At 40.1% G+C, this 13,192-nt stretch overlaps 1 protein-coding gene across 2 annotated transcripts in view; it reads right to left on the reverse strand.

Moving 5' to 3' along the window:
* acbd5a (acyl-CoA binding domain containing 5a) overlaps positions 1 to 13,192 on the reverse strand; it is a 58,660-nt gene that overhangs the window by 4,106 nt on the left and 41,362 nt on the right. For both annotated transcript variants that reach the window (XM_039753899.1, XM_039753898.1), the window contains 4 exons: positions 11,980 to 12,074; positions 8,139 to 8,385; positions 4,224 to 4,426; positions 3,616 to 3,669 (listed from right to left, as the gene is read on the reverse strand). In XM_039753899.1, the coding sequence (XP_039609833.1) occupies positions 3,616 to 3,669; positions 4,224 to 4,426; positions 8,139 to 8,385; positions 11,980 to 12,074 (599 nt within the window). The remainder of the gene's footprint in view (positions 1 to 3,615; positions 3,670 to 4,223; positions 4,427 to 8,138; positions 8,386 to 11,979; positions 12,075 to 13,192) is intronic.

Genomic DNA, 13,192 nt, shown 5'->3' on the forward strand with positions numbered 1-13,192 from the left:
TACAACCACGTATGTGGACACTAGATATGGACAGAAAGAACTGGGTGCAATACTGTGTAGTGGGGCCATGTAAGGAGTTGTATTTCTGTGTAAGTATGTCCAGTTGAATGATTGTTAAATGTGAACAATAACACTGGTTGCACCGATTTCGGTTAGTAAATTGGGGTCGGTGCCTTTAAACAGGTTTGCACTGAAGCGTAGGGGCTTGTGGGATTTGTAGTTTGTGGTTTGTATGCACTGTACCAATAAAACCGGAAGAGAAGGACGTGGCGGGACTTTCAGACTGTGCCATTTTCCATTCAACATCATCCGCAGCAGCTCCTGAACCTTTCAGTTACTGGACATTCGTTGTGGAGAAGGATGGTGCTCGGCCAGCGGATTTATTGATGGCAGTGGGTTCTTTTTCCTCCCAATCCAGTCCATCAATGCTCTTGTAGAAGCCCCCTAGTAATTCAAAAAGTCAATCACATGTGACTTGCATTTCTGGTTTATGAGGTGCATTGACTTTTCCCCCAAATATCTATTTAACAATAGTTTAGCAAAAAAGTGCACGTGTTTTGCACACGTCGAGCATATGATTGGATAACTGACATAGGGTTTATGCAACACAAGTAATGAAAGAATTCCTCCCTTCCCCTGATGTTTTTCACATTGTTTGCCATTGAATTATATTTTTGTATTATAGCATAAACTCCATTCTGCATGAAAACAGAGTGTAACATATGTAAATGTAAATGTTTTAGAATATGTAAAACAAATGTAAACTATATGGAGTAAGAAATGTATAAAAATACAGATTTCGGGTGGAGTATTCCTTTAAATTGCTACTCTGACTTCTGCTTAACTTTAGAGAAAATGTTCAAATCATCTTACTGACATATAATTAATTGAAGAACCCTCACTTTACTCCTCTTAATAAAACATACAGATATCAAGTGATGCAACTCTTAAAATTTCCAGAACAAACAAAACTACTCTTCGAGACAGAGCTCCAGGGTTTAGAATGACACACCCCACCATTCTTGCAATTGGTTTCATATAAAAAATGTTTACTAGCGTTGTTGCCGAGGTTGTCTACATTGCTGTTAAAAACGGTTCTACACTATTTTTTTTTAATTATGCCTGTACAGTAATCCCTCGCTATATCGCGCTTCGACTTTCGCGGTTTCACTCTATGGATTTTAAATGTAAGCACGTCTAAATATATATCACAGATTTTTCGCTGGTTCGGATTTCGGACAATGGGTCTTTAATTTATGCTACACGCTTCCTCAGTTTGTTTGCCCAGTTGATTTCATACAAGGGACGCTATTGGCGGATGGCTTAGAAGCTACCCAATCAGAACATGTATTACATATTAAATAAAACTCCTCAGTGATATACGATATGCATCCCGCACGGAGCTTGATTGTTTGCTTGTCTCTGCGTCTCTCTCACCCTCTCTGACATTCTCTGCGCCTGACAGAGGGGCTGTGAGCAGAGGTGCTGTTTGCTTAAAAGATACTGACGCTCCTCTAAAAAATGCTGCTTTATTGCGGTGCTCGGCATATTTAAAAGCACACGTATTGATTTTTGATTGTTGCTTTAATCTCGCTCTCTCTCTCCGACGTTCTCTGCGCCTGACGGAGGAGATGTGAGCAGAGGGGCTGTTTGCACAGAGGCTGTTTGCTTAAAAGATCCTGACGCTCCTCTAAAAATGCCACGGCAAACTTAAACGCACAAGTATAGATTTTTTGATTGTTTGCTTTTCTTTGCGAGCCTCTCTCTCTCTCTCCCTCTGAAATTTTCTGCTCCTGAAGAGAAGATCTATTTGCATTCTTTTAATTGTGAGAAAGAACTGTCATCTCTGTCTTGTCATGGAGGACAGTTTAAACTTTTGACTAAAGGGTGTTATTTCATGTCTAGAGGGCTCTAATAATGTTAACAGTGTGGGAGAGTTTATAAGGGCTTAAAATATATAAAAATAACCACACAAACATATGATTTCTACTTCGCGGATTTTCGTCTATCGCGGGGGGTTCTGGAACGCAACCCCCGCGATCGAGGAGGGATTACTGTACTATTTTTCATACCCAGTGGTTGTGACAAGTGTCCTGACACTGCAGTGGATACATCATCCAGAATTAAAGCTTTGTTGAATTTCACCAGTAATTGACATTCCTCGGCACTATGGCACATTTTTAGCTTACCCAAACAATTACTGAATAAGCAGCTGATTAAAGGCACATAGAAAATCAGAAACAAAGTTGAGGCAAAGAGATCTTTTTAAATTATTAAATAAAAATATTATCTATAAGCTAACCAAACCTACTTATTAGCAGTTAACCTAAAATTGCTTCTTAGAAATTATATTTCTGCACATGCAATGACTTTCATCGTACCATATATACTCACGTGCAAGTCGGGTCTTGAAACCTGAAAAATCGGTCATACAATCAGACCACGACTTACAGTGCATCTGGAAATTATTCACACTCTCACTTTTTCCACATTTTGTTATGTTACAGCCTCATTCCAAAATGGATTAAATTCATTTTTATTCTCAGAATTCTACACACAACACCCCATAATGACAACGTGAAAAAAGTTTACTTGATTGTTGCAAGTTTATTAAAAATAAAAAAACTGAGAAATCCCATGTCCATAAGTATTCACAGCCTTTGCTCAATACTTTGTCGATGCACCTTTGGCAGCAATTCCAGCCTCAAGTCTTTTTGAATATGATGCCACAAGCTTGGCACACGTATCCTTGGCCAGTTTCACCCATTCCTCTTTGCAGCACCTCTCAAGCTCCATCAGGTTGGATGGGAAGCGTCGGTGCACAGCCATTTTAAGATCTCTCCAGAGATGTGCAATCGGATTCAAGTCTGGGCTCTGGCTGGGCCACTCAAGGACATTCATAGAGTTGTCCTGAAGTCACTCCTTTGATAGTCACTCCTTTGCTGAAAGATGGACCATCGCCCCAGTCTGAGGTCAAGAGCACTCTGGAGCAGGTTTTCATCCAGGATGTCTCTGTACATTGCTGCAGTCATCTTTCCCTTTATCCTGACTAGTCTCCCAGTTCCATCCCCACAGCATGATGCTGCCACCACTATGCTTCACTGTAGGGATGGTACTGGCCTGGTGATGAGCGGTGCCTGGTTTCTTTCAAACATGACGCCTGGCATTCACACCAAAGAGTTCAATCTTTGTCTCATCAGAGAATTTTCTTTCTCATGGTCTGAGAGTCCTTCAGGTGCCTTTTGGCAAACTCCAGGTGGGCTGCCATGTGCCTTTTACTAAGGAGTGGCTTCTGTCTGGCCACTCTACCATACAGGCCTGATTGGTGGATTGCTGCAGAGATGGTTGACCTTCTGGAAGGTTCTCCTTCTAACTTTTATTAAGCAGTTATTAAATGCCTTTACTATGTCTTTCTGTTTATATTGATTATTAAATCTTTTTTTTTTTAATTCTCTACACAGTTTGACTCACAAGAATGATTTGTGTTGTTTATTTTCACTGAGAGGTTGCCTTTTTACAATAATCAAACATATTTTTGGACTAACCTCTAATTTTTACTTCGTACATTTCTCTAGGTTTGTTTTCTTGCACCTGCAAGCAAGTTTAAAATCTTACCTTATGCTCATGAGGTTGCAGGTGGTAATTCGAAGAAAGTGCCTGTGATCTGGCCTAAAAATAAAATATAAAAGAAAATATATTTGGTTAATATAACACAGAAAACTGTAAGGATCTCTTAATGAATCTATAGTAGTAGTACGTAAAATATGAGACACCAGAAGATGAGCCTGTCTTCTGTTTGTCAGGTCCAAAACCCCCATGATCCTTATTCCTCATTGCAGTATTATATGCAATGTACTTCTGGCTGAGCACTCATTGGTCTCAGCTCTTATGGACACACAGCCTGTCCCCAAACCCCAATGACTTAAGACAAAATCAAACTGTTTGGATTTTGTCAGGGCAAGTGGTGGGCCAGTGAGGCACTTGGTATATCAGACTACATGACACTACACGACTGACAAAGTCTACAACTGAAAAATCACTGGAAAGTTGTGTAATGTGACATAGTCTTTAGATTTTAACATATACTATATGCTGATTAAGAAATTGTAGTCACACCTATCTAATCTGTTACACTCTCAAATGCAAGGTAATGTTACATGCATTCAACATTATAAACTGTAGGCGTTGTTTTTATGTTAAGAAACTGTTTTTTAGGCACTTACTTGAGAGGCTGATAGCGCTTCCAGGGTGTTCAGCCTCAGTAACACGCTATGCATGTCTTCTTGCAGTCTGATGAGGGTTACAGCAATTTGTTCATTAAGGACGCCACCCTTCATTATGTTTTCTGTTCCCCTGCGCTCGCCATCACCACCACTTCCTTGTTGGAAGCCCCAGGCCTCTTCATCTGAAGCTTGCATTTTAGAACCTGTTTAAATTAAAATAATACCAACAGTGATTTAAAAAAGCAAAGACATTAGTTGTGATCAAAATTTTTTCCAAACTGCTCTCATTAGACAAATAAGGACTTATACTTTAACAGACCTTTCTTTACAATTTAGACCACATGCACACATTACATTTTACAGCTGAGTTATAGTGGAGTAGGACATAATAGCTTAGATTGTCTGTAAAACGTTGAGACTAACTGAAGACATTTTCACAGTCAAAAAGGAAAATGAGCCAAAAAACCTAACCCCTAAAATGGAGCATACCTAAAATTATTGTTACAATTTTTCTATCACCGTGGTTGATGTTTCTTACACAGATGTTAGCTCCTACTAGGTCAGTGGTTTTCAACAGCGAGCCCTAGTAAACTTCCTGGGAGCCCACCTGATGACTGAAAATCCTTAAATCACTAAAGATACAACAAGGGTGTCAAACCTATCTTTTTTAAAAATGGACTGGTTCATTATTATGTGAAACATGTTGCATATGGCATGCAATCATGCAGTTTTCTCTAAGACCCCTTTTAAAGTGTTTCATATTGCTGTATAGCAGGGGTCTCCAACCTTTATTCCCCCGAGAGCTACTTTTACAAAATGAAAATGGCCGAGAGCTACTCATGTTTTCTAACGTTTATTCTCATGGCTTATTTCAACCCAGGGGCAGAGTGGTGGCTCTGAGGCTAAGGATCTGTGCTGGTATCCCAAAGGTTGCCAGTTCGAATCCCCATCACTGCCAAAAGAGACCCAGCTCTGCTGGGCCCTTGAGCAAAGCACTTAACCTTCAATTGCTCCAGGGTTGCTGTACAATGGCTGACTCTGCGCTCTGACCCCAAGGAGAATGCGAAAACTAACACATTCCTAATACGAGAAATTGTATAAGGCGAAATAAAGAACAAAGAACCCAAACAAATGAATAAGCTTGTTTTGCCTGAACATTTACAAAATGTTGGTGTCCACAACTCACATTTTTCATTAAAACATCACAAAAAATATTGAATTCACCTGCAAGTGCATTTTGTCTGTTTGTATTCATGTTCTGGTGTATCTCACACTATTGAATTAAAACACGAATGCTGTCAAAACAAAACAATGCAATTCCAAATACACAGATGTGACGTATTCATTTGTCATTTTGTCACATGTCACTGTGTCACTTTATTTTCACATGTCCAGTTGCAGGTGTGATGCGTTGTTTAGTTAGTCAGATGACTGGCACTGAGGTGTTTGGTGGAGCGGAGCCACTGAGGTTCACTCTTATGGAGTCATTTCAATGTTCGTCTGTCAGTCTTGCTCGGAACTTTGACTTCATGACATTCACGTCAGACCCACAGAGGTATGGAGACCCAAACAAAGCAGTCATTTTCAGAGCAGCTTGGTGAAGATTCTTATAGTTATCTCGCTCTACTAAGCTCCAGAAATACTGGGAATTTTCATCGCACTTACTGCAACACTGATCACTTTACACTGTGCCAATGAACTGTAAAAACTGTTAAAAAAAAAAAACTACTGTAACAATCTATTATTATATGTTCAAGGTGCAACTGACACCATTGATGAAATTCAGTAAATCACTGAGCTAACTGTGCTTGAATTGGCTGCACGCAAACACACAGAGGCCAACGCTGATGACTGCAGGCCCATCTAGTGCAGCAGCTGAATCCCTGAGACACTGGTGCTGCAGTTCTGCTTGGGCCGGCAGTGATCGTGAGCTGGCTGCTCAACAAATATTCGACACTGACTGATCAGCTCCGGTGTGCTGGCAAATTGCTCTGTGAAGCAAATATAGCCGGTTGCGGGGTTCAAAGAATGTATGTTGCCGAATATACTCGCCCCCTGCATGCTGGCAAACTGCACTGAGGCACGACTATAGCCGGTTGCAGCACTCAATGAACATACATCGCCGAATATACTCGGCTCCAGCGTGCTGGCAAATTGCACTGAGAAACAACTTTAGCCGTTTGTGGAGGTCAATGAATGTAATGTCGCCGAATGTATGTTGCCGCATATACTCGACTTCGGCATGCTTCCAAATTGCACTAGAAACTGACTCTAGCCAGTTGCGTCGTTCAACGAATGTACTTTTACGAATATACAGTGGGTACGGAAAGTATTCAGACCCCCTTCAATTTTTCACTCTTTGTTATATTGCAGCCATTTGCTAAAATCATTTAAATTAATTTTTTTCCTCATTAATGTACACACAGCAGCCCATATTGACAGACAAAAAAAAAAGAATTTTTGAAATTGTTGCAGATTTATTTAAAAAGAAAAACTGAAATATCACATGGTCCTAAGTATTCAGACCCTTTGCTCAGTATTTAGGAGAAGCACCCTTTTGAGCTAATACAGCCATGAGTCTTCTTGGGAAAGATGCAACAAGTTTTTCACACCTGGATTTGGGGATCCTCTGCCATTCCTCCTTGCAGATCCTCTCCAGTTCTGTCAGGTTGGATGGTAGACGTTGGTGGACAGCCATTTTTAGGTCTCTCCAGAGATACTCAATTGGGTTTAAGTCAGGGCTCTGGCTGGGCCATTCAAGAACAGTTACAGAGTTGTTGTGAAGCCACTCCTTCGTTATTTTAGCTGTGTGCTTAGGGTCATTGTCTCATCAGACCAGAAAATCTTATTTCTCACCATCTCAGAGTCCTTCAGGTGTATTTTAACAAACTCCAAGATAGAACTTTTTGGCCTTAATTCTAAGCGGTATGTGTGGAGACAACCAGGCACTGCTCATCACTTGTCCAATACAGTCCCCACAGTGAAGCATGGCGGTGGCAGCATCATGCTGTGGGGGTGTTTTTCAGCTGCAGGGACAGGACGACTGGTTGCAATCGAGTGAAAGATGAATGCGGCCAAGTAGAGGGATATCCTGAAAAAAAACCTTCTCCAGAGTGCTAAGGACCTCAGACTGGGCCGAAGGTTTACCTTCCAACAAGACAGTGAATGACCCTAAGCACACAGCTAAAATAACAAAGGAGTGGCTTCACAACAACTCTGTGACTGTTCTTGAATGGCCCAGCCAGAGCAATGACTTAAACCCAATTGAGCATCTCTGGAGAGACCTAAAAATGGCTGTCCATCAACGTTTACTATCCAACCTGACAGAACTGGAGAGGATCTGCAAGGAGGAATGGCAGAGGATCCCCAAATCCAGGTGTGAAAAACTTGTTGCATCTTTCCCAAGAAGACTCATGGCTGTATTAGCTCAAAAGGGTGCTTCTACTAAATACTGAGCAAAGGGTCTGAATACTTAGGACCATGTGATATTTCCGTTTCTCTTTTTTAGTAAATCTGCAACAATTTCAAACATTCTTTTTGTCTGTCAATATGGGGTGCTGTGATTAATTAATTTAAATGATTTTAGCAAATGGCTGCAATATAACAAACAGTGAAAAATTGAAGGGGGTCTGAATACTTTCCGTACCCACCGTACTTGGCTCCGGCGTGCTGGCAAATTGCATTGGGAACTGACTATAGCCGGTTCCGGCGGTTTAAGGGTTAAAATACTGTGTTTTTTGTTTTACTGCACGGAACGCGTAGTCACCACAGGCCCCCTCAGTAGCAAATATATTTCATATGCCAAATATCATTACAGAACAGAAAAATAAAGTTGTGAAGTGTAATGTGTATTTTTGAGTGCTCTTGGTACTCCTATGAGTTTCACTGACGGTGTCATCAATTGTGATTACTCACCCCTTCCTCCACGTCTGAGAGCTGAATAATCATGTTTGCCTTGCATCATTCGTTCTCGGTGTCCTCCATTTCCTCCCGACTTTCCATCTTCGCCACCACATTTTACTCCCTCAGCTCCACCTTGTATGACACTCAAGGAAAATTCAGGCTCACAAAAGGAATGTTTACACGTGTCGATTTTTGACAAGATTTTGGTTGGATTTCCTTCAGTTGGCCTGAATGAGTGATTTATGAATACTTCAGAACACTATACAGGGAAAATAATACAGACACAAATAAATCAGGTTTTGTCAAGAATGTGGTGCTGGTATAAAACAAAAACCATAAGACCACTCATTCAACTCTAATCCCAAGTCACTGTGTGATCCTTAGCAAGTTACTTAACCTGCTTATTTTGTAACTTATTTTCTAGCACTCTACCATAAACGGCTGATTGATGAAGTGCTGTGGAGAAGATTATCCTCCTGGCAGGTTCTCCCATCCCAGCAACGGCTTCTGAAACTCATGCTAGAGAGACCATAGAGTTCTTGGTCACCTCCCTGTTCAAGGCCCTTCTTGCCAGGTTACTCAGTTTGGCTAAACAGCCAATTCTAAGAAGAGTCCTTGCCAGGATTATTGAGGCCACTGATCTCCTGGGAACACTCAAAGCTTTAGGAATGTTTTTCTGTTTCTTGCCTCACCACAGTTTTGATCGTGGAGGTACAGAGGCATGCAGCATGAACCGCGGGTCCGAATGTACACTGGTGTATGCCTTTCTAAACGATGTCCAATCAATTCAGTTTCCCATAGGTGGACTCCAATCGACTTCTAAACATATCTCAAGCAGAATAAAAGCAAATAGGATGAACCTGACAGCAACTTGGGAGTGCCTCATCAAGGGGTATAAATGCTTATACAAATGAGAGACTTGAATTTTACATTTTTAATAAATTTGCAAACTTTTCTGAAAATGTTTTCACGTTGTCCTTTGGAGTTACGGAGTGGAGATTAATGGACAAAAATCCAAAAATGATCCATTTAAAATTATATCTACAACATCATAAAATGTGCAGAAAGTGAAGGGGTCTAAATAATGTCTGAATCTACTGCAGGGGTCCTCAATCACGGTCCTGGAGGCCCACAGTGGCTGCAGATTTTTGCTCCAACCCAATTGCTCAATAAGAAGCACTTACTGCTCAAGTAACACTTCTGCTTCACTTTAGTTGTCTCACTCGTTAAGATTTTGAACCCTTATTGCTTATTTTAGTCTTAATCAGCTATAGTCTTGGTGTTGAATTGCTCCTAATTAGCAATAACATGCAAATGACAAAAGAGACCAGCACTTCTCCATTTAGCTTGTTACCATTTACACCTCTGTGTGTATTTATCATGCGCTACTGGGTTTAATTAAATACTTGGAATTACTCCTCCATTTTAGCCTTCAGATCATTTGGATGACATCCTAAGAAAGGGGAAGAAAATCTTGGATATGAGAATGAACTGACATAGCAGAGTTAAAGCACGAACAAGCTATGAAATTAAATTATTGGCAAGAATGGCTTTCTTATTAAGCATCTGGGTTAGATTTAAAACCTGCAGTCACAGTGGCCCTCCAGGACTGTCATTGAGGACCCCTGAACTACTGAATAGTCTTTACACAAATATACTTACAGTGGTGTGAAAAACTATTTGCCCCCTTCCTGATTTCTTATTCTTTTGCATGTTTGTCACACAAAATGTTTCTGATCATCAAACACATTTAACCATTAGTCAAATATAACACAAGTAAACACAAAATGCAGTTTTTAAATGATGGTTTTATTATTTAGGGAAAAAAATCCAAACCTACATGGCCCTGTGTGAAAAAGTAATTGCCCCCCTGAACCTAATAACTGGTTGGGCCACCCTTAGCAGCAATAACTGCAATCAAGCGTTTGCGATAACTTGCAATGAGTCTTTACAGCTCTGGAGGAATTTTGGCCCACTCATCTTTGCAGAATTGTTGTAATTCAGCTTTATTTGAGGGTTTTCTAGCATGAACCGCCTTTTTAAGGTCATGCCATAGCATCTCAATTGGATTCAGGTCAGGACTTTGACTAGGCCACTCCAAAGTCTTCATTTTGTTTTTCTTCAGCCATTCAGAGGTGGATTTACACTACCACCACCATATTTTACTGTTGGTATGATGCTCTTTTTCTGAAATGCTGTGTTCCTTTTACGCCAGATGTAACGGGACATTTGCCTTCCAGAAAGTTCAACTTTTGTTGTATGTATGTTTCTTAGCAAAATTGAGACGAGCCCTAATGTTCTTTTACTTAACAGTGGTTTGCGTCTTGGAAATCTGCCATGCAGGCCGTTTTGCCAGTCTCTTTCTTATGGTGGAGTCGTGAACACTGACCTTAATTGAGGCAAGTGAGGCCTGCAGTTCTTTAGACGTTGTCCTGGGGTCTTTTGTGACCTCTTGGATGAGTCGTCTCTGCGCTCTTGGAGTAATTTTGGTCGGCCGGCCACTCCTGGGAAGGTTCACCACTGTTCCATGTTTTTGCCATTTGTGGATAATGGCTCTCACTGTGGTTCGCTGGAGTCCCAAAGCTTTAGAAATGGCTTTATAACCTTTACCAGACTGATAGATCTCAATTACTTCTGTTCTCATTTGTTCCTGAATTTCTTTGGATCTTGGCATGATGTCTAGCTTTTGAGGTGCTTTTGGTCTACTTCTCTGTGTCAGGCAGCTCCTATTTAAGTGATTTCTTGATTGAAACAGGTGTGGCAGTAATCAGGCCTGGGGGTGGCTACGGAAATTGAACTCAGGTGTGATACACCACAGTTAGGTTATGTTTTAACAAGGGGGCAATTACTTTTTCACACAGGGCCATGTAGGTTTGGATTTTTTTTCTCCCTAAATAATAAAAACCATCATTTAAAAACTGCATTTTGTGTTTACTTGTGTTATATTTGACTAATGGTTAAATGTGTTTGATGATCAGAAACATTTTGTGTGACAAACATGCAAAAGAATATAAAATCAGGAAGGGGGCAAATAGTTTTTCACACCACTGTATACAGGGTGGCATGTGAAAAAGCAAACCTGTGTTCTGTCACTATCCTTAAGAGATGTATTAGTAGTAAAGAATTACAAATTTTAGATTACACTTGGAAAGAGAATTATTAAATGGTATTACAGTGCATTGTAAAAGATGCAAAGTCTGGGTGCTATAATACGTTTATGAAAACAGACCTCAGCCAATCTTTTGTGATAACTGCAAAATCAATTTCTAGGTATAACAGTTTTTAGGGTCAATAAGGAGTCATCCTTATTAGTCACAATTACCAGGATACATCTGTCTAAGGACAATATGTACTAAAGGGTTGCTTGTTTTCTGTGTACTACTCGCAGAACGTTTAATAATTATTAACCTTTTCACCAACTGCTAAACTTTGTGTTTCACAGAAGCATTTTTAATGGGATATTATTTCATGAATCCTCTGCACATCAACTGTACAAACACACACCTCCACAACTGAAATTAGCTGTTTCAGTGAACATGACATGTCTTCTTTCCAGCAAGCTTAAAGCTGAAGTAACTAAATAAACAAAACAAAATGCTAGGGGAAGTTATGCGAGTTTTACCAGACTATATTTGCTGCAGCTAAAACCAGAGCAGGGCTCCGTTTTCATGAACCACCCTGTATAAATGTACATCTCAGAATTTATATAACACCATGAGAAAACGTTCCACAACACCGAGGCAGAGTGGTGGTGGCTCTGAGGCTAAGGGTCTGTGCTGGTATCTGGAAGGTCGCCTGCTGAAATCAAATAAAGGTCACTGCAAAGAGATCATACCTCAAGGCGAATCCTCACCTCATCTTGGCCAAATTGCTCCATGGAATCACAGTATACTTCACTATCAGAGTCACTTGTTAAGTGGTGCAGGTTACCCACATCTTCAATGGGTTCTATAATATGAAAGAGGAAACTGTACTTGAAAATAGCGACATCCTATTATAAAACATTGTATAAAAGCTTCCACAGAAATACTATTTTCAGAATGTATGTTACGTTACATTGCAGTTTAATCTCCTATTCCTAAGAATACTATTCAAACCTCCATTACAGTGTTGAAGACCTTCTTAATCTTCAACCAAGTTAAATATTAAATACAATTTTCTCAAGAATGTAGGGAGTGTGGCCTAATGGTCAAGTCACTGGATTTTAAACAACAAAGTTGAAAATTCATTCCCAGGACCTCCCCTTACTCTGCTATCACTAAGCAACTCACTTTTAGGCACCTCTCTGTGAATCATGAAGTAAATGTGGCATGTCAATCAAGTTCTCAGGAAATCAGCAAAAACATTCAGCAGTTCTGGAGATATTTTTAGAAGGTGGAAAGGGATAGTTTGAGGAAATTCTCAACCCTATCTGCCTTGTTTAGAAGTTGGTTTTCAATGATCATACACAAGATATTATGGTTCAGTAAAGGCTCAGTGAATAACCAGTTTGGTTCTGTGGGTGGCCTTAAACGGCTGGTCTCGAGCACACATTGAAGCAGTTTCAAGATGAGTGTGCCTTGGTCAAAATGAAAAGTCGCAATCCAGAGATCAAGCTCTCTTTCTACCAAAGCAGTGACTTGCTTTACTACGGAAGCGTATTACTGCCACGACATAATAAAAAAAATATGCTCACTATCACGTTATAACGTGAAAATATTACATTATAACGTGAAAACATCACGTTAAAACGAGAAATCGTATCATGTGATAACGTGAAAATATAAGATTATAACGTGAAAACATCACGTTAAACCGACAAATAGTATCACGCTAAAAGCGTGATACTATTTCACGTAATTACGTGATAAAGTTTCATGTTATAACGTGAAACTTTTTTGGTTATCCAGTGAGGAGTGCACATCTGCAAAAGAAACGGCTCATTTACACGACTTGATCAAATTCTACTTTATGCTTGGGGTCAGACATGGAGAGATTCTGCTCCTGCTGACTAAGGTGGATGGTTTTGTAATAAGTATGCGTACACTGAGAAGAATTTTAAAAGACATGGGGCTTTACAGAAGAAA

Source organism: Polypterus senegalus, chromosome 5, assembly GCF_016835505.1.
Source record: "Polypterus senegalus isolate Bchr_013 chromosome 5, ASM1683550v1, whole genome shotgun sequence".
NCBI lineage: Eukaryota > Metazoa > Chordata > Cladistia > Polypteriformes > Polypteridae > Polypterus > Polypterus senegalus.